This window comes from Eretmochelys imbricata, chromosome 2, assembly GCF_965152235.1.
Source record: "Eretmochelys imbricata isolate rEreImb1 chromosome 2, rEreImb1.hap1, whole genome shotgun sequence".
NCBI lineage: Eukaryota > Metazoa > Chordata > Testudines > Cheloniidae > Eretmochelys > Eretmochelys imbricata.
Window position 1 is genome coordinate 204,750,324 of NC_135573.1, and position 25,723 is coordinate 204,776,046.

At 42.4% G+C, this 25,723-nt stretch overlaps 1 protein-coding gene across 1 annotated transcript in view; it reads left to right on the top strand.

Annotated features, from left to right (window-relative positions):
- COLQ (collagen like tail subunit of asymmetric acetylcholinesterase) overlaps positions 1-14,017 on the top strand; it is a 65,752-nt gene extending 51,735 nt beyond the window's left edge. The window contains exons 12-17 of the mRNA XM_077809316.1: positions 3,967-4,063; positions 5,824-5,963; positions 7,981-8,100; positions 9,592-9,712; positions 11,953-12,055; positions 13,948-14,017. Coding sequence (XP_077665442.1) covers positions 3,967-4,063; positions 5,824-5,963; positions 7,981-8,100; positions 9,592-9,712; positions 11,953-12,055; positions 13,948-14,017 — 651 coding nt within the window. The remainder of the gene's footprint in view (positions 1-3,966; positions 4,064-5,823; positions 5,964-7,980; positions 8,101-9,591; positions 9,713-11,952; positions 12,056-13,947) is intronic.
- The last annotated feature ends 11,706 nt before the right edge of the window (positions 14,018-25,723 follow it).

Genomic DNA, 25,723 nt, shown 5'->3' on the forward strand with positions numbered 1-25,723 from the left:
ATCAACTGGAGTTCAGCGAAGAGCAAGAAAGATGATTAGAGACTGGAGGAATTGATTTATGAGGGAAGATTAAATATATTCAGCTTGGCTAAACAGTGACCAGACTCAGAGAGAAACTGCTTGTGTGCATTGGAAAAGAGCCACTTGGCACTGTAATGGACTAGATTAATACATTGTGGACTCACAAGAACCATTGGTTTGTACTTCAAAAACACAGTAATGTTACTGTGTAAGCACTAAGTATGCCTCCAGTGCCATTTTAAATTCCAATCCTGCAATTGGATCCACATGGATAGACCCTTGTGCCTGGGCACGGCCCCCTTGAGTTCAAATGGTCTTTGCATGGGTCTCTGTCCACACAGATCAGACTGCTGGGACCTTTGAGGTTACCACACCTCAGTGTAAAAAAAGGAAGCTGTTACAAAACATTCTTACTGTCTCTTCTACTTTATGGAGTAGATCCTGAGATCGCATTGATTAATCATCCTGGTTACATGTATGGAACCAATCATCATAGTACTGCATACAAAGGATAAATCCATGCACTCTTAAAATGGTGACAGAGGGCATGCAGCAACTTTTAAAATGAAAATAATTGAAATCTGGTACAGGATTCACCAGATGAAATAATATTATAATAACTTGTTCTTTTTGGGGGGTTCAAAATAATTATATGTATAGAACAAACATCTTCAAATTCTTTGGGATTAGGTGTAAAAGCTGATAATTGTATAAGGAAGTTGATGCAAGCTTCTCCAATACAAGTTGTATACGTTTCTCCAAGTAATTAGAAGTATTACATTAATTATGAACTCAGAAGAGCTAATATGCATCATCAGTTGCATTTTTAGTACGTTTCCTCGTATTGCTTCCTTTACAGCCTGAACCAATTTTAAACAATAATATTTGCATACAGTTGCAGGAGCTCCAGCAGTTCCTTTGTAGAAGCTTATGTTCAATGGCCAGTTGCAGGTATTTTATTTGCAAGATGGTTACACCCAGCACTGAAAATCTGAATCATTGATCTGATTTGCTGGTGGTGCAGTGTCAGCAGGAATAAGTCTATGTGAGATAATGCCTTACCATGTGGGAAATTTTTAAATACCAGTTTTTTGCAGGGTTAATCCTAAAAATAGAATACAAACTAAATGTAGAATATGCAAAATAGGTCTGTCGCATGATATGGAGAGAAGAATTTTGCCCTTTCAGATGTGAATTTTTAAAAGTTGCTATGTACCCTCTGACATCTTTCTTACACTGTGTTAATTTGTCCCACCAGAAGGAAAGGGCACAGATGTCAGCCTCTGATGCCTAAATAGAGAGAAGGCACAGTGCTCACAGTTCTTTAATACTTGGAGTTGCAGTAACTTTTGATCTTACCAGTTTTTGAGCTTGGGAGCGTTGTCACATTAAGTAGTATTTTACTCAATAAGTAATCCCATTGATTTATAGGAGTACTTGTGGTGTAAAGTACCATTCCACAAGATTACGGATACTTTAATCTGGCCCTAAATTAGAAGTCAAAATCCCATGTTTGGACATTAGCATCCGAGTACTCTCTGGGTGTCTAAATGTTAATTTGAGCACTAATCTTAGTTGTGCTTAGGTTGAAAATTGGGTTTCGCTCTTTGTTGTTGATCAACTAAGCTGATATTTTTATTTTCTCTTTTTAAAAAAACCTTTACAATGTTGTTTTAAAGCTTTGCTGGCCTGTTATGTTGCTTGTGTTAAATGGGAAATCTGTATTTAAATGGCTATTTGTTAAACAGAGAAGATAGCTTTCACCCACACAGAGCTGTTTCCTGTCTCCAGAAACAGCTGACATCCCTGTATAAATGTCTGCATAGCAGCTAAATTAAGAAAGTGTTACTTCCAGTTCCATTCTGAGATCCATCTTGATTATCTCATTGGCTTCTTCAGTTGTGTGCTGAGTCTTCAGGGGCATATCCATTCTGAAAAGACAGGCAGACTGTGGAACTCAGAAGTCACAGCCTTGCTGCTAACAAACTGACATAAAAAGGACCATTCCCTCAGTTTTGCGGCATGGAAATTGACACTAAGTAGCCAATCCAGGATTTCAGTGTTGACAAGGTAGAATGTCTTATATCGATCATGAGCGAATAGTGTTACTTGGAAAAAGGCCCTTCTAGAGGGCTGGTTCCCTGCATCTGGGAAGATTAAATTTTGTCTTTGAGAAGAGCTTTCCCGAGTGCTATAGGGATTCGTGAAAAGAAACAAGGCAAAAGACATTCAAGTGTAAATTATTGTCCTGGTTTGCTCTATCTGCATCGAGCAAGGAGCATTAGTTGATTGTTCATCCAGTATATTGCACATGGAAATCAAGCACCTCTCAGACAGCCAATATATGACAGTTTATTTCCTCTGCCATATATTCATTTTGAGGGGGAGGGAGGTTTCCTAGGAAGTTTCTTGGTTGTTACTCAATTTTTTATTCTTGTGCTCTGCCAGTTTTGTATACCCATTGCATAATGTAAGCAATTTTGCCCATCAACATGAATATTCACATGGACACTAAGGTTCATTGGTGAAAAAGCGATTATTTAAACAAAGTGAAATATTCCATTAATTCTGGATGGGCCCTGGCTACAGATACTGCAGATGACATTTAAAGTTATCCATGGGATACAGAGTATTATATAACACAAAATTATTTTAGTATACATGGCTATGTGTACTCTCCGTTACTCTGAAACAAGACGTGCAGTGGCCTGTCGTTATCCTCTGAACGCATGTTACCCTAGAATTACACCATCTCATTGGAATTCATCACCTTTGGGATTAAAGGAAAGTTAATACAATATATACAGTTTTTACCATGCAAAATGGTGTGTCTTGTTGTATCAAGGTCATACCAGTTATGTAAACCATGGTTTAAGTGATGCACCACGGAATTCTGGATCCGTTTTTAGAAAAAAAAGAGAGAGAGAAACGTAATCCTCAGGTACCGTACAGATAAGATAAATATAACTATCTTAAATAAGTGCCATCATATTAAATTCAGAAACATCTCTAATAGGAAACTGGGTCTCTGAGCAATTTGGATTTGATCTATTTTTCTAACTGGCATTTCTTTTTTATTAATATCTGCATGGGTGCTTTTAAAGCGTATGAAAGAGACAGTACTGGCTAGAGACAGGCAAAGAACTGGCAGATGCTGTGAAGTCCTAGGGCAAAATTTTCAAATGGACCTAAGTGAAAGTCGGTAGGACTCGAGCTCCAAATTAGTTGTATAAATAGGACTTAGGTTCCTAAGTGGCTTTTGAAAAAATTAACCCTAGCCCAAAAAGTGGCAATAAAAATGGCATCCTGGGGTTCCACGTTTATTGTGTCTCATTGATTCCAAGATCAGATTTGCTCCATTTACAGGTGAAAAGAATTTTTTTCTGCCAGCCCTGAAAACTCAGCCTAGGCAACAAAAATCAAACTTCCCTCCTTGTGCATTATAACCAGTTGTAAAAGTTCTGCAGGACAACCCCACTGTCATGTCAGCAAATTATATCCTCCTCCATCACCTCAGCACAAGCCCAACCATCAAAGGGTTTGCACCAAGTATAGATTGGAATTCGGTAAACAATTCTGTAGATGATGCACAAGGAGCAGTAGAATCCAGCTCACTCTGCGTTGCCTCCTGCATGGCTAACAGGAGTGAACCCTAATTTCAATCACTCACATCAGCAGAGATGACTTTGATTACACACAGAGAACAGATCTAGTTAGAAAGATGGCGCCACTTTTACATAGTCTAATCTCAGAGCAGAATCACAGTAGGACTTTCCTCCTCATTCATGTATGAGAATAAGGTAGGTTTCCCTTTCCAGTGTCCCCATGCATGGAGGGTATGAAGTGTACGATGTATGTGTTTCCACTGGTGAATCTGCTTTGTTTATGTTAAATGTAGTAGACACTAATTTGCTGTGTCATTAATGAATGTTTTTCATATGCTAGGGACAAAAGGGAGATATTGGACCTGCTGGAATTATGGGTCCACCTGGCAGGCCTGGTCCTTCAGGTCAACCAGGTCCACCAGGACCTTCAGTATCAGGTAAGAGAGGCCACTCTTAGCAGTCATCTTCCCCATCTTCCCTCCCTCACCCCCTCTTCTGGCCTGTATCATGTTGTTAAACAGGTATCGGCACAGAAACTTCCATGACATTTTGGTTGTTCAGCCGCAAGCTGCCTGGGTTGAGGAAGAGACTTCCCCTGTGGGCAGGTTGTTCCATGATTGTCCATTATGCTGGTTCTACTTCCTCTGAAGCATCTGTTATGGTTGCTAATATTTAAATAAAAACAGATAATCTGGCCCATAAGATTCCCTAAAGACACTTAACTGTTAATAGCAACTATTGCAACTTCGGTATCAGCTTTTATGTTGTGGCAAATGTCTAGCTTTCTTCATCTCCAAAGAGAAACAAAGCTGCCTAGGATTTGTGTGAATTTGTATAATATTCAGTAATAAGACTCTTCCTCCCTCCCCCAATCTCTGCCATATACCCGAGCAAAGAGGCATTCGCAGCACACATGAGAGAGAAAGTTCTTATCCTAAAACCCCATCCTGTGGTGATGGGCTTGAGGAAGAGGAAAAGCTATGGCAGCCTTGGAGGATTAGTGAGTCCTCATAGTAGATCCTGGGAGACAGGAGCCTTCCTTCGCAAAATGTTCCAGCTTACAAAGCAAGATTGATCCTTCTAATCACCTGGTGCAGCCCCACCCTGAACTGCTCTGCAAAATGACAGGTTTCAGAGTAACAGCCGTAAGCATATCAGATATAAGTGATGCCACAATAACAGCTGAGAAGGAGGGGGGGAAATGGGAGAGATGAAAAGGAGTCTCTCTCTCCTCATGTGTGATGCAAATGCCCCTGCAGTCTGCATTTTGTGTGTATTGCAGAAATAAAGGCAGAGGTTGGGAGATGGAGGAAGGAAGAACCATATTATTGAAAAATATACAAATTCAAACATACGAATTCACTCAAACCCTAGGCAGATTTCTCTCTCTTTGGAGATGACAAAATCTAGACACGTGGGACAACACAGAATCTGATACTGAGGCAGCAATAGTTGATATTAACAGTCAGGTTTTTTTCCCTAATGATTTTATAATGAAGCATAAAAAAATATGTTCGTTTTTTTTTTTTTAACTAAAACAAATGGCTGGAAACCAAGAGTGTCTCAGATGGGCACCATCTGGTTGTGCTGCTGCTCATCTGCTCAGTTTTCTCTTTCCCTTTGCCGCCTCTTGGCTTATTCAGTGGGCGAGAGTTACCTTCTCTGCAGTGGCTTGGAAACAGTACACTTATGGCGCTGGTGGCTGCCTGGGAATGGATCTTCATACAGCTGATGTCCCTCAATAAGAAACACCTAGGCATAGACTAAATCAGCTGGAAAATTCCAAAGCAATGTTTTCTCCATACTGCTGGGAGGGCAACCAAGACCTTGAGATTTAATTTTAAAGGTTCCACTCCACCCATAGAAAGCTCCACATATCAGATTTGCTAATTCCAAACCTTTTTGGTCCAATAATTTGAGTTATTATCCTAAAACCTCACCCTGTGATGATGTCCCTCCCCATACTGTTAATATAGGCACTCTTAAGACCTGCTCCCACATAGCAATGAGTTCCTTGAACTCTCAGTGAAGTCTATGGGAGATAACACTCAGCACCTCACAGTGCCCAGACCTTAGACAGATGTGAATTCAACTTACTGGTATTATGTGGTCCACATTCAGCTGTTCCCCTCTGAGGCTGGGTTTATGTTCTGTGCAGTAGTGACATAACATGGCAGCCTGGTATTTTGCTTCCTAGGACAATTAGCAATAGGACCAAAAGGGGAAAGAGGGCTTCCAGGGCCTCCAGGGAGATGTCTCTGCAAACCCCCACAAAATGTGAATATCCCACCATATGAGGAATCCGTGATTGGACACAGCTATCCAAAAGTCCCTGCGGTAAGGCAGCTTGTTAGGAGGTTAAGTAAATGATTTTTAAGCGCTTTGATTTTAAAGGCACTGTGTTGGCCAAACTTCTGGATCAAAGGGAGAACTTGTCTAAATGTCATAAGTGTGCTTCAGAGTTTTATTTCTAGTATATAAATCTTGAGAGTCAGTCTAGGTGAGGGACTTGTATCCTATAACAAGCCCCAAGACTTGGTGTGTTGGATACTATGGACTGTCTTGAAATAACACCGACTTGGGTATGTGGTTTAGCCCATTTCTAGCATTCCCTATTTTGGGATTGCAGACATTTGCTCTGACCTCAGTATATTTTGAGGTTGCTTTTATTATTGATACTCAGTTTGAATGTTAATGGGTACTGGATAAAGGAGGCAATCTTGGAAGCCATATCCTAATAAAACTGAGTTGTCATTGGTTGCATCCCACCACCTCCTGAGCAATGCTCCCTTCTTGGCAATTCTACTGGCTTACTCCATTTGTCCTTACTCGCTTGACTGTTAAGAATTTGGATTTAAGTTTGCACTTATGTCTCCTCTTCAAAGCCATCTTTGTGTGCACCATTGGAGTCCCCTTATATCACCTAAAGAAAAGTGACATGCTGAGACAGATGCAACCGTAAAAGATCAGGAGAGATATCTCCTGGCCTGGCTTGCTAGGTTTCATTATGAGCAGGATTCCAACCAGAGCTGAATAATTCAGTAGACACCTACTCACATTTACAAGTCATCATTCCTTTCACAGCATGTCACAACCCCAATGCTTTCTCCATTCTGGGAGCTCTTTGTTGGCTTTGTGTAAAGTATCAGCTCAGGTTCGCATGTCATTAACCCGCTGCAGTCTTCTTCTCCGTAACTGTGGCTCATTTTAATGTTTAGATTTGTTGTAGTGTTCAGGATACGAAGGGTTCAAACTTGTAGTGGTTGAGAAGACAAAACTGCCATTTGATTTCAACTGAAGTTAGAGCTACCGTATTGGGCCTTCCTCTTTTAACCGCGAATGCTTTACAGTTGCAGATTCAACTCTTGTTGGGGGAGGGAGACTCTAGTCTTCCCTGTCTTCCTTCATTTGAACTGAAGGCATTTTTATTCCATGCTGTTTTTAATGGTGCTGAGTTTTGTTAGGGGCCCTGGGATATTGTCATGCTATGTAAAAATAAATTACCCTTGATTTTTTAAAAAGAACTAATTCTGTTTATCTTAGTGGAAATCAGGCTCAGACATTATGTTACTAAATCCATTTTCTTCAGATGCGTTCCATTTACTTTTTCTTAATTTAAAAATGTTTTGAATCCTGCTAAAATTAATTTGATTAAACTGCTAAAGGAAGAGATTACAGCTTAATGCCTCTTGCTGCCAAATTTCAATGGCTGAGACATAAAAGAATTTGGGAAGGGAGAAGCTCATTCTATTTCTCCTAGTTTTGAACTAATTTTTCTATTCAATTAAAAAATTTGCTTTGGATAGAAACAGACACATACAGAGAAGTACAGGTTTCCATGCCAGTGAAGTCTGAACAAAGTAATAAAAGCTAAGTAGGGCCTCTAGCAATGCAATTAATTGTTTATTTTGCAGTGAATGTGCCTGAAGAAATGGTGGCACACTCAATGTATCCCCAAAAACCCTTTTGTGTGCATGTGTTTTGTAACTGCTCCTCCAAATACCCATTTGTGTATAGGAGCTTCTGCACAGGCATGGGCTGGCACAAGCATTGTTGTGGGAATAGCCGTTGTGCTGAGTTCAAAAAATTTGGTCCTAGGAAACTGAGACACTAGCTCTTTAAAACTCATCTCTCTTAACAATTACTAGCTGTCCTTGGGTGACCTGGAAACGCACAGGTTTACATTTCAGCCTGGTATTATTAATACAGTGCTGCTTTTGGAATCAATCTATTAAATAATTTTTCTGTTTGATTATCAACATACGTAGAGCTGTTTGTCAACCCTGCAAACTAGACCCCATGAGTGAAACGCTGTTTGAAAGGATCCTCAGTGATTTTGTTTTTTGTGTCACAGATTTTTGTGGTGAACAATCAGGAGGAGTTGGACCGGCTGAATACTGAAAATGCTTTAGCCTTTCGAAGAGATCAGAGATCTCTGTATTTCAAGGATACCATCGGATGGCTTCCAATCCAGGTAAAAACAGGATGAGTTTCTCAGAAGGCATCTGATTTCATGAAGATTTATGTTCCATTTTAAAAACAAGATTTGTGCTTTTGAACTTTGGATTGCATAAAGAAAAATTAAAAGAAAATGCTCATTTTTCCCCAGTGTTTGAGCATCTAATTATTTTCTGTGGAAACTTCTCCTAAAAAGTGGAGCACTGCCAGAACTGATTAAAATTTTGGAATTCGTGTTTACTGGAATCTTAACTATTGGTATTAAATTGTTAATGGTTTCAGATTTTGGAAACCTCCCTGTGAGGCTGGCTCAACTGGTGAACAAACTGGGGTTGAATTTTGTGTATTAGGGTGGTGTCACAGGGCAGGACTCACCCCTGCGGCACCCCCTGCTGGTCTCTCAGGGAATTAGCTCTTCCAGCCTCCAGAGCGCCCTCTGCAGGCTGGTGTCCCACTTGCCCCTGTGTCCCTCCCAGACCCCACTGCCCCTTTCCCTGAGGTGCTGCCCCCTGGCAGTACCCCACACAGATCTGGGTCTCCCCTCCCCAGGGAACCCCCACCCACTATCCCCACCTTGCCTCAGTCTTTGGCTGTCCCCTGCAATGCCAGTACCACTTTTTAGGCCATCTGCCAGGCCTGCAGCCTGGGGCTTTTCCAGTCTGGAGCCTCTCAGCTCCTCTGGCCTTCCCCAGCCCTGCTCCACTCCAGGTACCATCTCAAGCTCCCCAGCAACCAGGCCCTTCTCCCTCTAAAGGCAGAGAGAGAGTGTCTGCTCCTGGCCCACTGCCCTCTTATAAGGGCCAGCTGAGCCCTGATTGGGGCATGGCCAGAGCTGAGCCTGCTTCACCCAATCAGCCTGGGAACTGCTTGCTCCTGGGCTGTTTTAAGCCCTCTAAGGCCGGAACGGGTGACCACCCCGCTACAAGTAGCAGAGAGGCTTTGGTATTTGACCCATAAGACAAAATGTCACAGGTTTGCCAGAGTGTTTGGACCCTGTACAAAGCCATAACTCATGAAAAGTTGTGAAAAACATAAGTTTTGTACAAATGCCTGCAAACCAAAACCTCTGAGTTGCACACAGCTGTAAGGGTTTGATCTAAAGGTCACTGAAGTTGACTTCTGTGGGCTTTGAATCAGGCCCTGTGTGAGACCCTTTTAGTACACACCTTGAAATAACATGATCTGAATACCTGGTTACAATGTAAAGCAGTTCCCAGAGGTTCCGCTGTACTGACAATTCCTGAAAAATGTCTCTTTGGAGGCGGGCTCAGATCAAATCTTCAGACATTCACTAAACCCTGAAGAAGTTTAGATCCAGATCCCAGGTTCCCAACCGGCTCAGTAGTAGGCCACACCAAATCCTGGAAAACCCCAAACTTTGGCAAAGATCCCATTTGGATCCAAACTATGTGGCTTGTACCCATCTCTGTCACCCGCTTTACCTTTTTAATGATAACAAGACTCTGATAGTTCAGTTCTGGTAATTGTCATGTGTTTATTTGGATAGCTTACCCCTTTCTATCCTGTGGATTACCCTGTAGAGGATGGCAGCACCTGTGGAGATGGCATCATCCAGGATGGGGAAGAATGTGATGATGGCAATACTATTGTGACAGATGACTGTATAAGTAAGTCACATGTGGGAAGTGTTATTTCTTTCTTTAAACAAACCATAATGTCAATCACATGTGCAGTCCATGACGTCTTATGTGGGACCTTTAGGCGACTGTTTGCAAACTGAACACCGATGTTGAAAAGGAAGGTACGACAGCTGCATTTTGAGTAGATCAGGCATGCAAGTTGCTATAAACTCTAGGCAAAATAATAACTTGTATGTAGCCTTTTATCTCAAAGGATCCCAGATATGCTTTTCACACTTCACAAACAGGAATCCCCTCTGAGTTAGAACATGACAAACGTATTTGAAAGGGCCTGATCCTGCAATTGATTTATATGCAGGACTTCCATGGAAATCATTGGGATTTTGAGTGCAAGACTGTGCCTTGTTAGTGCATCGTTCAAACATTTAGGACAGGAAGTGGAGATGACTGCTCTAACCAGTTGAGGCTACAGGTGAGGATTTTAGGTAGGCAAGATCTAATTACCCAGCTGGGAATTTGTCCAGGCTATTGGGACACAAATGTTCCTATTTCTGCTAGAAAGGAATTAATAATGGGCCAGATCCTGGTCCCATTGAGATTAACTGCAGTTTTTCCACTGAATTCAGTGGAATCAGATTTTGACTCAGTATGTGCACTTCTAGGTCTACCCAGGACTGCTTCATGCTAAGTAAACTTAGCTTTCATTTAGCCGGTCACTGAAAGCAGAGGCCAAATGATAGCATACAAACATGGAGAATAACTTTAGAGCTATCTCTGGCATTCATCACCTCATCCCTTCCCCAGACATACATACAGCAGCTCTTCACTACTTTCTAGTCACTTTTAGCAGAACATAGGAGAGATGAGCCTTTTTCACAATGCAGAGTGAGTTTGTTGACTCTGAAAAATGCAAGCTTCTTTTGTCCCTTTTATATCCACCCCCTTTCCTTGTGAGCACACTCTGTCCCAGAAAACCCATCACGTTACTGTAGAGTGCTATAAACTGAGCATAGTTTCAAGTGACTAGAGCCCTTGGGACCTATGCAGTTATGACACTGATGTGACAAAAAAGCTGAAAACTAAGCACCCATGAAAACTAAACAAACATTCATACATGGACCTATGTACTTCTGCCAGTGATTCTCTTATGACTGAATCAAAAGAAAACAGCTAACTTTTGGATTGATTTAATTGTATAACAGATTAATTGTTCTTTATATAGAAGCAACAATTTCTGACAAATAGATCGCTGGTGTAATAAGTGAGTTATTTCCAGGGGAGACCACCCTTCCTTCTAACAAATAAACAATTAGTAAATTACCAAATTTTCATAATTATCCTCAACTTCCCCACTCCTTCTGCATGCTCATTTAATCAATGTAGTTTGCTTAACAATGATTAAATTCCCTTTAACTTTTGCTTCACAGCTAAATGAACATGGTCTCAACTTTTAAAGTTATGCTTAGAAAAATCACAGACTTTAAAATCAAATGCCAGTTACTGACCAGCCAAAAATGATTACAGTGATACAGACAGCAATTGCCATAAAAAGTCAAGGTTGGTTCACGATTACCAATCCAAGGTCTCTCTGAATACCACAGATTGGACCTAGCCAAGGCCTATTCCCACTTAAGTCAATGGGAGTTTTGCTACTGACTTGGATAGCTTACTTCCTGCTGCTTGGAACACGAAATAATTCTGCTCTCCCATCTTGGGGTAACCTTGCATGCCTATTGACATTGCATTGGCAGTCACTGTACACAGATACATGGGATTTTTTTTTTATGGAGAAACAATAGATCTACATAACACATCCTTGTGTAGGGGAACCTACTTTCATAATATACTTGGATATTATGGGATGCCAAGGAGAGAGCCAGGTTGGGATTTTCAAAAACACCTATATGATTTAGGAGCACTAGTCCCACAGCTTTCAATGGGATTTGTGCTCCTAAGTCACATGGGGGCTTTTGAAAATCCAAATCCCAAAGTTTATCCTAAGCATATTTTATGCTTCCTTTGGTTAATTCCTAGAGCCCTGTCTAACCTAAATCGTTCCCTTTTCCTAATCACTTCAATTTGAGTCAAAGAACATTCTTTATAATGAAGAGCAACCAGCCCTTTCTGAGTGGGCAGTCTTACTATGATGCCAGTTGGATTCCCTGTTTCATGTTGTGCCCTTAATAATATGGTCCTGCTTGTCTTTCCTGCATCCTTGACTTGGTTGTCTCAGTTGTGAAGGTGCCCTTTTCTTGCATGTTCATTAGGATGCCACCATGCTTACTGTGGAGATGGCTACCGACACGAGGGAGTAGAAGATTGTGATGGAAAAGATTTTGGATATTTGACATGTAAAACATATCTCCCTGGGTATGGACAAACCTATCTTCATTTTATTTTTTGACTGAGCACCAAAAACAAAAGAATGCTGCAAGAATGTATTTCACTAACGCATGTGTGGTTATTAAAGCATGAATTGGAAATGATGTTCATATATAGTCTAATTGTATTGTATTGACTTTTAGGGCTAAATTCAACTCTCAGCTACATGCATCTGATTCCTATTGTGGTTAATGAGAATTGTACACACATGTTGCATAATTAATTGCCCTTAATGTGTTAATATATCTTGGAGAATCTCAGCTTTCCTGCTTTTCTGATGTTCTCATGAGACTAGTTTTCATAACATTTTCAAGAGTAGACAAGTCCAGAATTTCTGCTGTAAAAATAAGGACATGTTAGTTGTAAGAAAGAAAAAAAGGCACAAAGCCAATTTCATCCTTTGCATGTCACCTTTACTGGGAAAGAGCCCAGCTTGTGGGTCCACCACCTGCGATTCCTTTGATTCCGAACCAGTCAGTCATATATTAGTGCAGGCATTTTCAAAGACCAGAACGATCTGCAAAAAATACTAAACAAAAGCAAAGCTGTAATTCTGCTTGGCAGCATCCTTCATTGTAACATCTGCTTATTGTTGATTTGCCTGGTCTGCATTTGTGTAAGTGGCTTCCTCTGGTCAGCATTTTACCTCCAACAGTCATACCTCTATCTCACTGTCAGGTATCATTACTATCTAGCAGGAAACATTTAATTTGTAAATGAAATTATCTGCAGAGTCCTCATAGTTTGTGAAACTATAATGTGCTAATTGACAGGGATAAGAAACCACAGGACATTTCTGCAAACTGCCTGTTGTGTTAATCCTCCTAGTGCAATTGCTGGAACAGTCACAGACTAAGAGGTTGCACAGCTCGATAGGATCGATTGCTTATGCCAAGATTTACAAAAGTGACTAGTTATTGGGGTGCCTGAATTTTAGGGTACAACTTGATATGTCTTCAAGGGGTCTGGCTTTCAGAATGTGGTGGGCAACTCCCTTCTGAAAAATCAGTCTCCCCTTCATTGTCTTAAGCTGGGTACCATAAAAATGGAGACACTGAAAACCACTAGTGACTTATGAGAAACCTCAGCTTCAATGTATACCTAGATTGTGAAAGATCATTTAAGTCGTCTTTTTTAAAAACCCTCATCAAAATTGCATTTGTATAAAAATCTTGGGGTCAGGGCTTTAGCTTGCATAAATCATCACAGCTCAGTTGAAATCAATGAATCTAAGACAATTTCTCCTGCCTCCTACACACGCACACACAATACCATAATAATACTTGGCACCTATATAGTGTTTTTCACCAGGTATCTCAAAGTGCTTCATCATGATGTGTATGTATTGTTATCCCTATTTCACAGAAATGGACAATTGAGGCACGGAATTTATGGATGCAATCTAATGTCTATTGAAATCAACAGAGAGACATTCGTTGACTCATTGGATTAGGCCCTATGTGATTTACCTAAGATTATACAATGAATTTGTGGAGGAAGTAGGATTAGAAAAATTCCCATTGACTTCAATAGGGTCTGAATTTTACCCCTAGTGTATATTGGACTCTGCTGGATCAACTTCACTGGCAGTGGTGAATGACATAGAGTATAGGTGGAAATTGTACCTCTGTTTTGCTGTCAGATGTATTGGTAGTTGGTGTTTCTTGTTTTTATATTTATGTGAACAGACTTGATTCCTCCAGAAAGCTACTCCCAGAGCCTATGCACAATATGTTGGCAATTTGGGTACTAAAGGGTTCCAGCAAATTAGGCACAGCCCATCTATATACAATATTTGTAAATTTATAAAAGAGAAAAAAATGCATTAATGGTCAAATATTTCATACATTGCAACTGATGCACATTCTCTTTTGTCTTAGGTCTTATGGAAAATTACGGTGTACTTCTTATTGTTATATTGACTCTACACAGTGTCGGTATTTCACATGAAGGAAAAATGGAGGTGGGCAGCATCCCACATGTAACAGAAACAGCAGGTGCTACACTATCATCAATCTGAGAAGGACTGGGAAATCTACAAAACCTCTGTGTGGGGGAAAAACAAATATCGTGCTGCTGATGGCTCTTTGAGATTGTGTTTTTTTTGTAATAAGTCCGACTGGAAGAAAATAGGACCACTGCATCCTGTCTTAACAGAAAAATGTCAAACAGTGTTTGCCAATAAGACTTGTGTTTCACATGGCTGCCTATGGGAACTGCTCTTTGTCAGAACCGCCAGACTAAACCACTGGAAAACTGAATTTCACTAAACAGGAATATTGTGTAACAAGACAACAATACCTCAGCTTAGTACTGTTAGACCTAAATACAAACTCTTCAGGGTTTTTGTTTTTAGACTTTCTCAGCATAAACACAAGGCATATCCTGGATGCGGTGTTTATAGAGACTATATACTCTTTTACTACAATGTGAACTTTGTATGCGTTGTAGCCGCATGAATTATAGTTTCAATTACTGCTAATTAACCGAAACCCTTACCGGTGGATTCAGTCCAGTAAGTGTTTTTAAGGACAGCAAATCAGGGAAAGGAACTGATTGACTTTACTGACAGTTTATACAGTAGATAAGAAGTTGAGATATGTAGATATGTGTGTGTGTGTATGTATGCATATACAAGTGATTCATACAGGGCCCACAGTTGTTGAACACAAAGGCCAAACTGGATGGACAAACTGTGGAATGGCCAGGGAATATGGTCTCCTAGGAGGAGATCAGACTATAAAAAAAGGCAAACATTTAATACAATTCATTTTCTTATCCTTTTGTCAAGCTGGCTGTATTCTGCGTTATTACTGATCCCACATGGACTAGGATGGTTTAGTTTAGATCTTTCCAGGATAGCATAAAAATGATTGTGAAAATTAAAATGTGGACATTTAATCATTCACTTTCACTTTGGTTCCTACACCAGAGGTCATTACTTTCCCCTTTCTTTTCCTCATCCACCTGATCTTAATCAGTTATTTGGTCAAGTTCTACACTCCAGATTTCCTGTCCTATCCATTGCTGTCTGTTTCTTCTCTCGTCTAGCATTCAGTACTATTAAATATATATCCTTATTTTCATATCTCTATAGGACTAATCTCATAATAGTGTGTTAATGGATTCTCCTTCAGTCTATATGCTGTATAGATTATATATATATATATATATATATTGTTTTTATTTTTCAGAAAAGTTGGTCAAATGGTATGTGAGCTCCAATAGCATTCAGGGTAATTGATGTATTTGTTTATTAGTAGATGTTTAAAGAGCAAATTTTATGTGGGAAGAATATTGAATATGCTACATGCAAATGTAACAAGTTTGCAATCAAAGGAATTTAAGGTTATAAGCCTCACACTCAGGTCTCATTTTCACATGGGCCACTTGTTTCTGCTTTGTGATAAATCCTGTATGTGAATGTTTGAAATGCATGAGTTACATGTACCAGTGACAGCACTGAACAATTGTCATATATGCAGTTACTTCTGTAAAGGTTAACTAAAGGTGGATGTTAGGTTACAATGATAATACATTAAACCAACCAACCAATATATACATCTTTTACCACATGTGTAGAAGACTTGGCTTTAATTCTGCATGCCCATAGTAATATTGGAATTCACTGGTATAAAAATAAAGGCAGTTAATTCACTCTCTGTGGCTCTCTCTTACCTGTATTATTTATGCTGTTATGAGGCAAGGCCAATATTGTTTGAGGTCCAGCTCATTGATCTTATGATCAGTCTTTCTTTTCTTTTCTTTTCTTTTCTTTTTCTTTTTTCAATTTTTTTAAGCAGAGGTGTTAATAAATTATCATTGTTTAGTTAGATTTGTGTGGTTTGTGTACATTTCCTTAACATCTTAGCTCCTGTGGAAGAGCAGCTATTTAACCTTCATGTAAGCAAGCTGTATGTTGGTACAAGCTGAAGGTGTGAGCTACAGCAGTGCCATAGTAATGCTGGCCATATGTTCCTATGGGGAGGCACGCTGCAGAAAGAGTGCAGTGCTAGACATTATCCCCAACGCAGGACTGGGGGTTCTGATAGGACCTACTCCTTTATAGAATTCCACAGTTGAAACATCTATAGCAGCCTTTGGTTCATATTCACTATCTTCTGCTTAAAGCGACATCTTCTAAACATCTATAATGGCAGGCCCTTCATTTATCTAAGTTTGTGCCCTTTTGTTTTTGGCCCTGTTGTGCCTTTTGAACAGTTGTATGACATCCACCTTCTCTCTATTCCTCAGAGAGCACCTTCTCATGTATTTATGCCTGCTCCTGTATTTTCCACTCCAAGCACCTGATGAAGTGGGTTCTAGCCCACGAAAGCTTATGCCCAAATAAATTTGTTAGTCTTTTGCTACAAGGACTCCTTGTTCCTTTATACGTCAGTCATGTTCTTTTCCCCTGCACACTCACCTCGCTTTCTCCAATGAATTCATCTCTATTTCATCTAACTGCTCCATGCAGCTGTGCAACCTCTGAGATACCCTATAAATCCCAATGGCCCTTCTCCTTTAGTTTTTCTGCAATATATAACACCCAAAAAAACCTATGTTAAAAGAATGTTATGGTTGCAAAGTCAAGCACTCCAAAGTTAAGCAACACCAGAATTAAGGTTGCCCATGACGTGATCAGGTAGTATGTGATCGTGTAATTAAAGACTGTATCATAACGCATACACACAAGAGGGCCAAATTAAGGTTACACAGTTAGCCTTAATTCTGGCATTTTCTAATTTTTAAGTGGCTGACTTAATAAACTTAATGTTATTTGAATGTAGTTTTAAAAAAATATATAATTTCCTAATTTAAAAAAACCACTTTTTCATGATCCCCAACTCAGGTGATCAACAGGGTCTGGATCTTAGTGCCACAGCACAGACCTCTACCACTTTAGCAACTGGTGGCAATAGCAGGCTGTTATATATGGACCAGCCACTAAAAGGGGATAATACACACATTTTGCTAATGGGTTTTGAAGATAGTTGCTGACAGCAGAGCACTGCATAGCGATTCTGGACTCCTGGGTTCAATTCCAGGTCCTAGAGAGATGTGTACTCTAATGGTTATAGACCCTTCAGCCTCCCTCATAGAATCATAGAATATCAGAGTTGGAAGGGACCTCAGGAGGTCATCTAGTCCAAACCCCTGCTCAAAAGCAGGACCCATCCCCAATTAAATCATCCCAGCCAAGGCTTTGTCAAGCCTGACCTTAAAAACTTCTAAGGAAGGAGATTCCACCACCTCCCTAGGCAGCGCATTCCAGTGTTTCACCACCCTCCTAGTGAAAAAGTTTTTCCTAATATCCAACCTAAACCTCCCCCACTGCAACTTGAGACCATTACTCCTTGTCCTGTCCTCTTCCACCACTGAGAATAGTCTAGAACCATCCTCTCTGGAACCACCTCTCAGGTAGTTGAAAGCAGCTATCAAATCCCCCCTCATTCTTCTCTTCTGCAGACTAAACAATCCCAGTTCCCTCATCCTCTCCTCATAAGTCATGTGTTCCAGACCCCTAATCATTTTTGTTGCCCTTTGCTGGACTCGCTCCAATTTATCCATATCCTTCTTGTAGTGTGGGGCCCAAAACTGGACACAGTACTCCAGATGAGGCCTCACCAATGTCGAATAGAGGGGGACGATCACGTCCCTCGATCTGCTCGCTATGCCCCTACTTATACATCCCAAAATGCCATTGGCCTTCTTGGCAACAAGGGCACACTGCTGACTCATATCCAGCTTCTCGTGCACTGTCACCCCTAGGTCCTTTTCCGCAGAACTGCTGCCTAGCCATTCGGTCCCTAGTCTGTAGCTGTGCATTGGGTTCTTCCGTCCTAAGTGCAGGATCCTGCACTTATCCTTATTGAACCTCATCAGATTTCTTTTGGCCCAATCCTCCAATTTGTCCAGGTCCCTCTGTATCCTATCCCTGCCCTCCAGCGTATCTACCACTTCTCCCAGTTTAGTATCATCCGCAAATTTGCTGAGAGTGCAATCCACACCATCCTCCAGATCATTTATGAAGATATTGAACAAAACCGGCCCCAGGACCGACCCCTGGGGCACTCCACTTGACACCGGCTGCCAAATAGACATGGAGCCATTGATCACTACCCGTTGAGCCCGACAATCTAGCCAACTTTCTACCCACCTTATAGTGCATTCATCCAGCCCATACTTCTTTAACTTGCTGACAAGAATACTGTGGGAGACCGTGTCAAAAGCTTTGCTAAAGTCAAGATACAATACATCCACTGCTTTCCCTTCATCCACAGAACCAGTAATCTCATCATAGAAGGCGATTAGATTAGTCAGGCATGACCTTCCCTTGGTGAATCCATGCTGACTGTTCCTGATCACTTTCCTCTCATGTAAGTGCTTCAGGATTGATTCTTTGAGGACCTGCTCCATGATTTTTCTGGGGACTGAAGTGAGGCTCACTGGCCTGTAGTTCCCAGGATCCTCCTTCTTCCCTTTTTTAAAGATTGGGAAGTTCCCAATTGGCCTGTAGTTCCCAGGATCCTCCTCCCCCTCTCTCCTATCAACTCCTCTACTCCTAACCTCCACTGCAGCTCTCCTCCCCCTCAGCTCCTATCCAACCCCTCCCTTTGACCTAGCTCCTGTCCCATTCACCTCTGCTCCTATTCACCCCTCAGCCATAGGCGCTTTCTCACCATCCCCAGCACCTCCTGCCCACCGGTGAGCCCCACAGGTCAGCGCCTCCTTCTCCCTCCCTGTGCCTCCTGCCGGCTGCAATCAGCTGTTTTGCAGCATGCAGGAGGCTCTGGGGGAAAAGGGGAGCAGCGAGGATGCGGCGTGCTCGGAGGAGAGGGTGGAAATGGGCAGGAAGAGGTGGGGCATGGGTGGGGCCTTAGGGAAAGGGGTGGAGTGGGGGCAGGGCCTGCGGTGGAGCCAGGGGTCAAGCCCCACCCCCTGGCAGTTTGAAAAGTGCTTTCCTTCCCCCTGTCTGTAACCAATCCCAACCTCACCCCAGCATCTGCCTCCCACCCCTTCTGCACCTATATAAGCCTCTTCCACAGCTCACCCTCATTGACTGGCTCCTTCAACCTCCCAGTTCTTTCCTTGCCTTGTCTCCCTGTCAAATCAGGCCACTTCCACCTCAAAACTTGGGTGCCAGCATTGAGCACACAGGAAAGCCAGTCTCCTCCTTCTCATTTCCTGGGCCTGGCATCACAGCAGCCAGGAGAAGCACTTGCAGTGAAAGTCTTGCTCAACCGCTACAGCCCTGGCTCTGTGCATGCTCAGTATAGATGGAATCGTCAGAGCACCTAGCTGTCAAACTCTAACATGTCACTACTAAACATGTGCAAACCGAGGTTTTCCAGAAGATTGCATCTTGGCCATATTTAGGTGAATTTTCACAGGGATTGCAAAATACTCATGCCTGACACCTGGACAACTCCCTGCCAAATGCCAAGCACTTATGCCAAAGGACAGAGACACTGAACCTTCTCGCAGAAATGGGTGTGCAAATGGGTGTTTTAAACATGAGCCCAACAATATATTTTTTATGACTATTATTCTTAGAAAGGGTGGAACTGCCTTAGCTGAAACTTTAAAACAAACAAACAAAAATCCCCAGCTTGAGGCAGATGCCCAGCACAGGAAATTTCAGTCCAAATGGTTACAGGTTTTCATAGTTATAAGCAATTGAAAAGACGGTCTTGTAATGATTTTAGAAATGTGCTTATTGATCAGATAGTTTCTGATTGGCTAAAGTGAACAATAAATCTATTCTCCTAGCCATCCCAGCTACAGTGGGACATAGTAAAGTAGTGGTACAGTCCGGTTGTACTGCTCTGACAGCCATCAGATGACAAACAAGTGTGCTTTTGATCAGAAAATGGATGCTGTATGAAGAGTATCTTCTCCACCAATATATCTGCTCCCGGTACTTTTTAGAGTCATGTCTACTGCAACAGCTGCCTCTCTGGTGTCCCAAACACACACATTGCCTCACCTCTCCCTTCAGTCCATACAAAATGCAACTACCAAACGTCTTCTTTGCTCATTGAGTTGACCATCTAGTTCCCCTCTTTGACTACTTTCAGATGCGCCCATCCACTCTTGCGTCAGATTTGAGCTTCTTATCATCACCTTGAAAGCTCTATATAACTCTCCCTCCCCACTCTGCTCCCAGCCTCATCTGCCAGTCAGCCTCTCAATGCAATCACCTTTGTGCATTCTTCCACATGGTACCATACGTATAGTACAACACCTATGAGCTCATCTGCAAAGCCTCTACTGTACCCATGTTTAAAGACCCATTTCTGCTCTGCTGCTTACAGAGAATCAAGTTGACATGTATAAAAATTGTATATAGTTTGCCTAATGTTGTTCCTATTCATTTTTCCTCTGACCCCTTTCTACATCTCTGTCCTTAGAAAGGGCGCTCCTCACAGCAGGAATTGCCTTTCTTGAGCCTTTGGAAAGCAGCTAGCATTCAGTGGGGGCTACCATACATAAATTATATTAATAATTAATAGTGATACAAGTCCCTGTTTAGCACCTACGAAGAGTAAAGCGGTGATTACGTTGTAGTGGTCCCCCACTCGCAGGTGGGGAGGAAGGACGCTTCGCCTCGCTGGATCAGGCAATGGCACCTGGGCTCAGGGCTCTCTGGCAGCGCTGAGCCATAAAGTTCTACAGCGCTGTAGCTGCCAAGCAGAGACAAACAAGCAGTAACAGTCTGGTGCTCGCACCCCCGCTCGAAGCAGAAAGCAGGCTTTAGTCCAAGCCTCCTGGCTAAGGCAGCCAGCAAACACAGTCTGGGGCTCTGGCCCTTTGGGCAGGGCAGAGCAGGGTGCAGGCTTTAGCCAGCAAACACGCAGTCTATGCTCACTGTTTCCTAACAGGGTGAGTGTGGGTGGGGGGAGCCACGCACCAAGCACAGACTTCTGGCCTCTGGGTGCAAAGGTCACCACACCAGGGGTGGCGTTGGTGGCAGGTAGGGCAGGAGGACCTGGGCCCACACTACTCCACCGGGTCCCAGCCCAGGGCCCTAACAGTGGTGGAGTGTTCTGCCACTGGGTCAGTGGGGAATCCAGCCACAACACGCTAACCCCCGCTCCGGCAACAAAGCCGGACTAAAATCTGGTTTCCTTGGATTTCTTCCTACCACGGTCTGGAGAGAGGGGTCTGTAGTCCAAGGGACCTCTGTTTCCTAAGGGTATATTGTGGACGGCAGTCCTGGCAACTCCTTCCCAGTGTTGGTCTCCTCCAGAGCCAGGGTGTGGTGCAGCATTGGCTTGCCTGTGGTGTTCAGCAGCAGACTGGAGAGGTCTATCTCCTTCCCATGGCTCCTACTTCACTGAAGTGCAGGGCCCTCCCTTTATACTTCCTGTCCTGCCCTGCTACCCCAGTGATGGGGGCAGGGCAGGTCTGGTTCCCCCCACCAGGCACAGGGTAGTGGTCCCTCGCTCTCAAGTCCAGAGGGAGGCCACTCCGCCTCACTACATATAGCCACACAGTACCACAGACACGCAGATACTATGATGATGGCCACGCTATGAAAAGAGAGAGAGAGAGAGAGAGAGAGAGACCTATACTTTGTTGTATTGCTTAGATGTGTATTGTTAACCTACAGGCATTTCTCGATTGTATGTGGTGTGCATGTCTTGAAGAGGTTACTCCAAGTAGCGGGCATTCTAGTTAGTAAAGGTAGAAGTACATTTTTAACTGATTTCAAAGCCCCTTCTGTAACATGTGAACTTTGACATTCCCTTCTTCAAGCATCATATACTGCAAAGTAATTGTCCAGTCCCTAGAAACCATTCTATTAAGTGGAAGACACCAAGTAACGGGTTAGTGAACTCTGCTGTGGTTAATGTATGGTGCTGGCAGGAAGATGAAGCGAATCAGACAAAATGGTGAATGTAAATCTATTGTCAATAATTCAGTGTGGAAGAGCTGTTGTCTACTAAATCCATTAGGGACTATACAATTTACAAACAGACTGAGCACGGACAGACCAGATAACTTAAAGCCAGGAAAGGGGATCTCCCCCTTCTCCACAAATAAGCCATTTTCCGTGTGGCTTTTGTTCTTTCCCATTCCAAGGTTAATACATTAATTCGTTCAGTTATACCTTCAGAGCTGTGCTATATGCTGTGAACTAGAGCTCTTCTCAATTATATAATGAATGTTGGCATCATTCCAGGTTCTAATAGGCCAGAGCGAAAGTCTGGTGGTATATTTCGATTGCATTTGTAATTACTGAGACAGTTAAGAGAATGGACCTAAGCCAGTTCAGCATAGGAGATGTGGCTGAATGGGGCAGCCAATCCAAATTATATTACAGGAATGTACTCCTGCTGGAAATTACATTAGGATTTTTTTTTCTGGCAAAGAATCTGGACTAAGAAAGAGTTGAGTTATACCCTGCTCCTTCTAGTGCTTTTGCTTTGCCAGCCTACTGATGTTTTGTGTAAGGGTCAGTTAAGATGTCTTTTAGTATGCTTTTCACTTAGGTTCCCACTGACACAGCTTTCTCTCTTTCATTTAGTCAAAGGCAGAATGGGGTTCAATCATTTAGCTTTTACCACAGCCTCACTGGGGGGTCAGGCTGCATTTTTCAAGAAACTGGATTTGCTAGCTTTCTGCGCATTGAGTTGAGCTCATAATGTCTCTTGGAAATCTGGGGAGGCGATGGACTGAAGGGTTGGTGAGATGGAAGGGGAAGTATTTTGAAGGTTTCAGATGGAGTTATTGTGATGGACACAGTTATTATGGGCTGTTCTAATTATAACTGTGTTGTGGATTTTTTTGTTACAAAATTATTTGTTTTAAATATTATCATGTATTATTTATAGTACAATAGCACCTGGAAGCCCCCATCATGGACCAGGATCCCCAATGTTCTGGGCACTGTACAAACACAGACTAAAACACTGATGAGTTATTAGGATTCAAGAGGATGGTTAGAATGTGGTCTTACTTCTATTGAAGCCAAGACCAGTCTGTGACACTGGCAGACCAGGTGCCAGCTTATGTCATGGCCCCTACGCCTCATGGAACACTGACCAGTGCTTAGCTGGAAACCAGTCTGGGTTGCCTGTGTGTTAGTATTGTTAACACAGATATTAGAGTTATAAGAATGTATTTAGAGTTTATTAAATGTTTGTAGGATTAACCATGTATTAATCTTATTTATAACATCTATACGCCATGTTATCAAGTAACATTTGTTTGCTCTATAGCTATAAACCCTCACAGTCTGGAGAGAAGCATTACCAAGTGCGAAATACAACTTTACCACAAGAGGTGTCATCTGCTCTCCAACAAAAGAAGGCCCATGCACACCAGACAAGCCAGTGTGGAACATCAGTGGACAAAAGATTTGGTTGATTGATCCTCCCTCCCCCCATGACGAGGAGACACGCACAATCGCTCATCCCCTCAGCTTGAGTTCTTGGGGACAGGGAAAAATCCCATTCAAGAGAAATTGTTATCCCTACACTGTTTGGACTTCAGGGAGAGGGCAAGACTTCTAAGCAGAAGCAAGAAAACCTCAGCTATTTAGCTTGGGTTAGCCCTAATGGACATATAGAGCTTGCACATTACAGCAGCTTCTATTACTTCTTGAAACCTAAGACTGTAACTCCTTTGTGTGTGTATGTTTACCTGCTTTAACCTTGTAAATAACTCTAGTTTTTTTTCTTAGTTAATAAATCTTTAGATAGTTTATTGCAGGCTACAAGCGTTGTCTTTGATGAGAGATCTGAGGTACAATTGACCTGGAGTAAGTGACTGGGCCTTTGGGACTGGGAGTAACCTGAATATTATTGTGATTTTCGGTGTAAGAGACCATCTATCACAAAGGCAGACTAGTGTGGAGAGGCAAGATAGGCCAGAGTACCCAAGGCGACTGTGTGACTCCATGTTAAGGCTTTTACAGTGCTTGAGGAGTTCACAGTTGACACATGGTTGGTGAAATCTAAGTATCGAACTCACAACCACTTTGGGGTTTGTGCTCTGGTTCTTAACAGTCTGCCTGGAGGTTGGCACTCATGATAATGAGCCACTCTAGATAGCTTGACGCAGGCCCCAGTGGTTATTCAGCATAGAATAAATGGTTCTGGGTTTCTGGGTGAAAATAATACAGCAAGAAAGAAAAAGCATATACGCTCTCCCAGCCTTCCCCCTCCCGTTTTTGGGGGCTTGCTTGCATGTCCCAAGAGAGAGGTTATATACTCTCAAGGAGGATAGTCACCTAGTTAGAGCATTAGTGGTTCAGAGTCACTCCACTACACTGCACTAAATCAGATCCCTTAGAACCTTCCCACATAAATAGGCCTGTTATTTGTCAGGGAGTCCATTATCCATCTGATCAGTGTGTAAAGCAGGACTCAGGACATTGGGTAAAACACCCATCCAGGGCTCCCCAAGTATGTCATTTTGTCAGTTCTTCCAATGCCAGTTCAATGAACAGAACCCCACCCTGTAGCGCTGTGACTGTTCCTGCTGCTAGTACTGATTGTACTAAGGGAGTGAAAGGGCAGACGGCGACGGGAGTGAAAGGGCACCCGTGGCACTGCTGCTGCATTACGTTACAAAACAGGAAGCCCATTGACCTGAGAACAACAGACTCAGGATTTTAAAGAATCCTGATTGAGGTTACAGGGACAAACCATCCCGATGTGTCGAAAGAATAGTAAATATGGCAGGCGACCAGCTTGGCTTAACAGTGAAATCCTTGCTGATCTTAAACACAAAAAAGAAGCTTACAAGAAGTGGAAGATTGGACAAATGACAAAGGAGCAGTATAAAAATATTGCTTGGGCATGCAGGAGTGAAATCAGCAAGGCCAAATCACACCTGGAGGTGCAGCTAGCAAGAGACGTTAAGAGTAACAAGAAGGGTTTCTTCAGGTGTGTTGGCAACAAGAAGAAAGTCTAGGAAAGTGTGGGCCCCTTACTGAATGAGGGAGGCAACCTAGTGACAGAGGATGTAGAAAAAGCTAATGTACTCAGTGCTTTTTTTGCCTCTATCTTCACGAACAAGGTCAGCTCCCAGATTCTGCGCTGGGCAACACAGCATGGGGAGGAGGTGACCAGCCCTCTGTGGAGAAAGAGGTGGTTCAGGACTATTTAGAAAAGCTGGATGAGCACAAGTCCATGGGGCCGGATGTGCTGCATCCGAGAGTGCTAAAGGAGTTGGCGAATGTGATTGCAGAGCCATTGGCCATTATCTTTGAAAACTCATGGTGATCAGGGGAAGTCCCAGATGACTGGAAAAAGGCTAATGTAGTGCCCATCTTTTAAAAAAGGGAAGAAGGAGGATCCTGGGAACTACAGGCCAGTCAGCCTCACCTCAGTCCCTGAAAAAATCATGGAGCAGGTCCTCAAGGAATCAATTCTGAAGCACTTAGAGGAGAGGAAAGTGATCAGAAACAGTCAGCATGGATTCACCAAGGGCAAGTCATGCCTGACTAATCTAATTGCTGTCTATGATGAGATAACTGGCTCTGTGGATGAGGGGAAAGCGGTGGACGTGTTCTTCCTTGACTTTAGCAAAGTTTTTGATACGGTCTTCCACAGTATTCTTGCCAGGAAGTTAAAGAAGTATGGGCTGGATGAATGGACGATAAGGTGGATAGAAAGCTGGCTAGATTGTCAAGCTCAACGG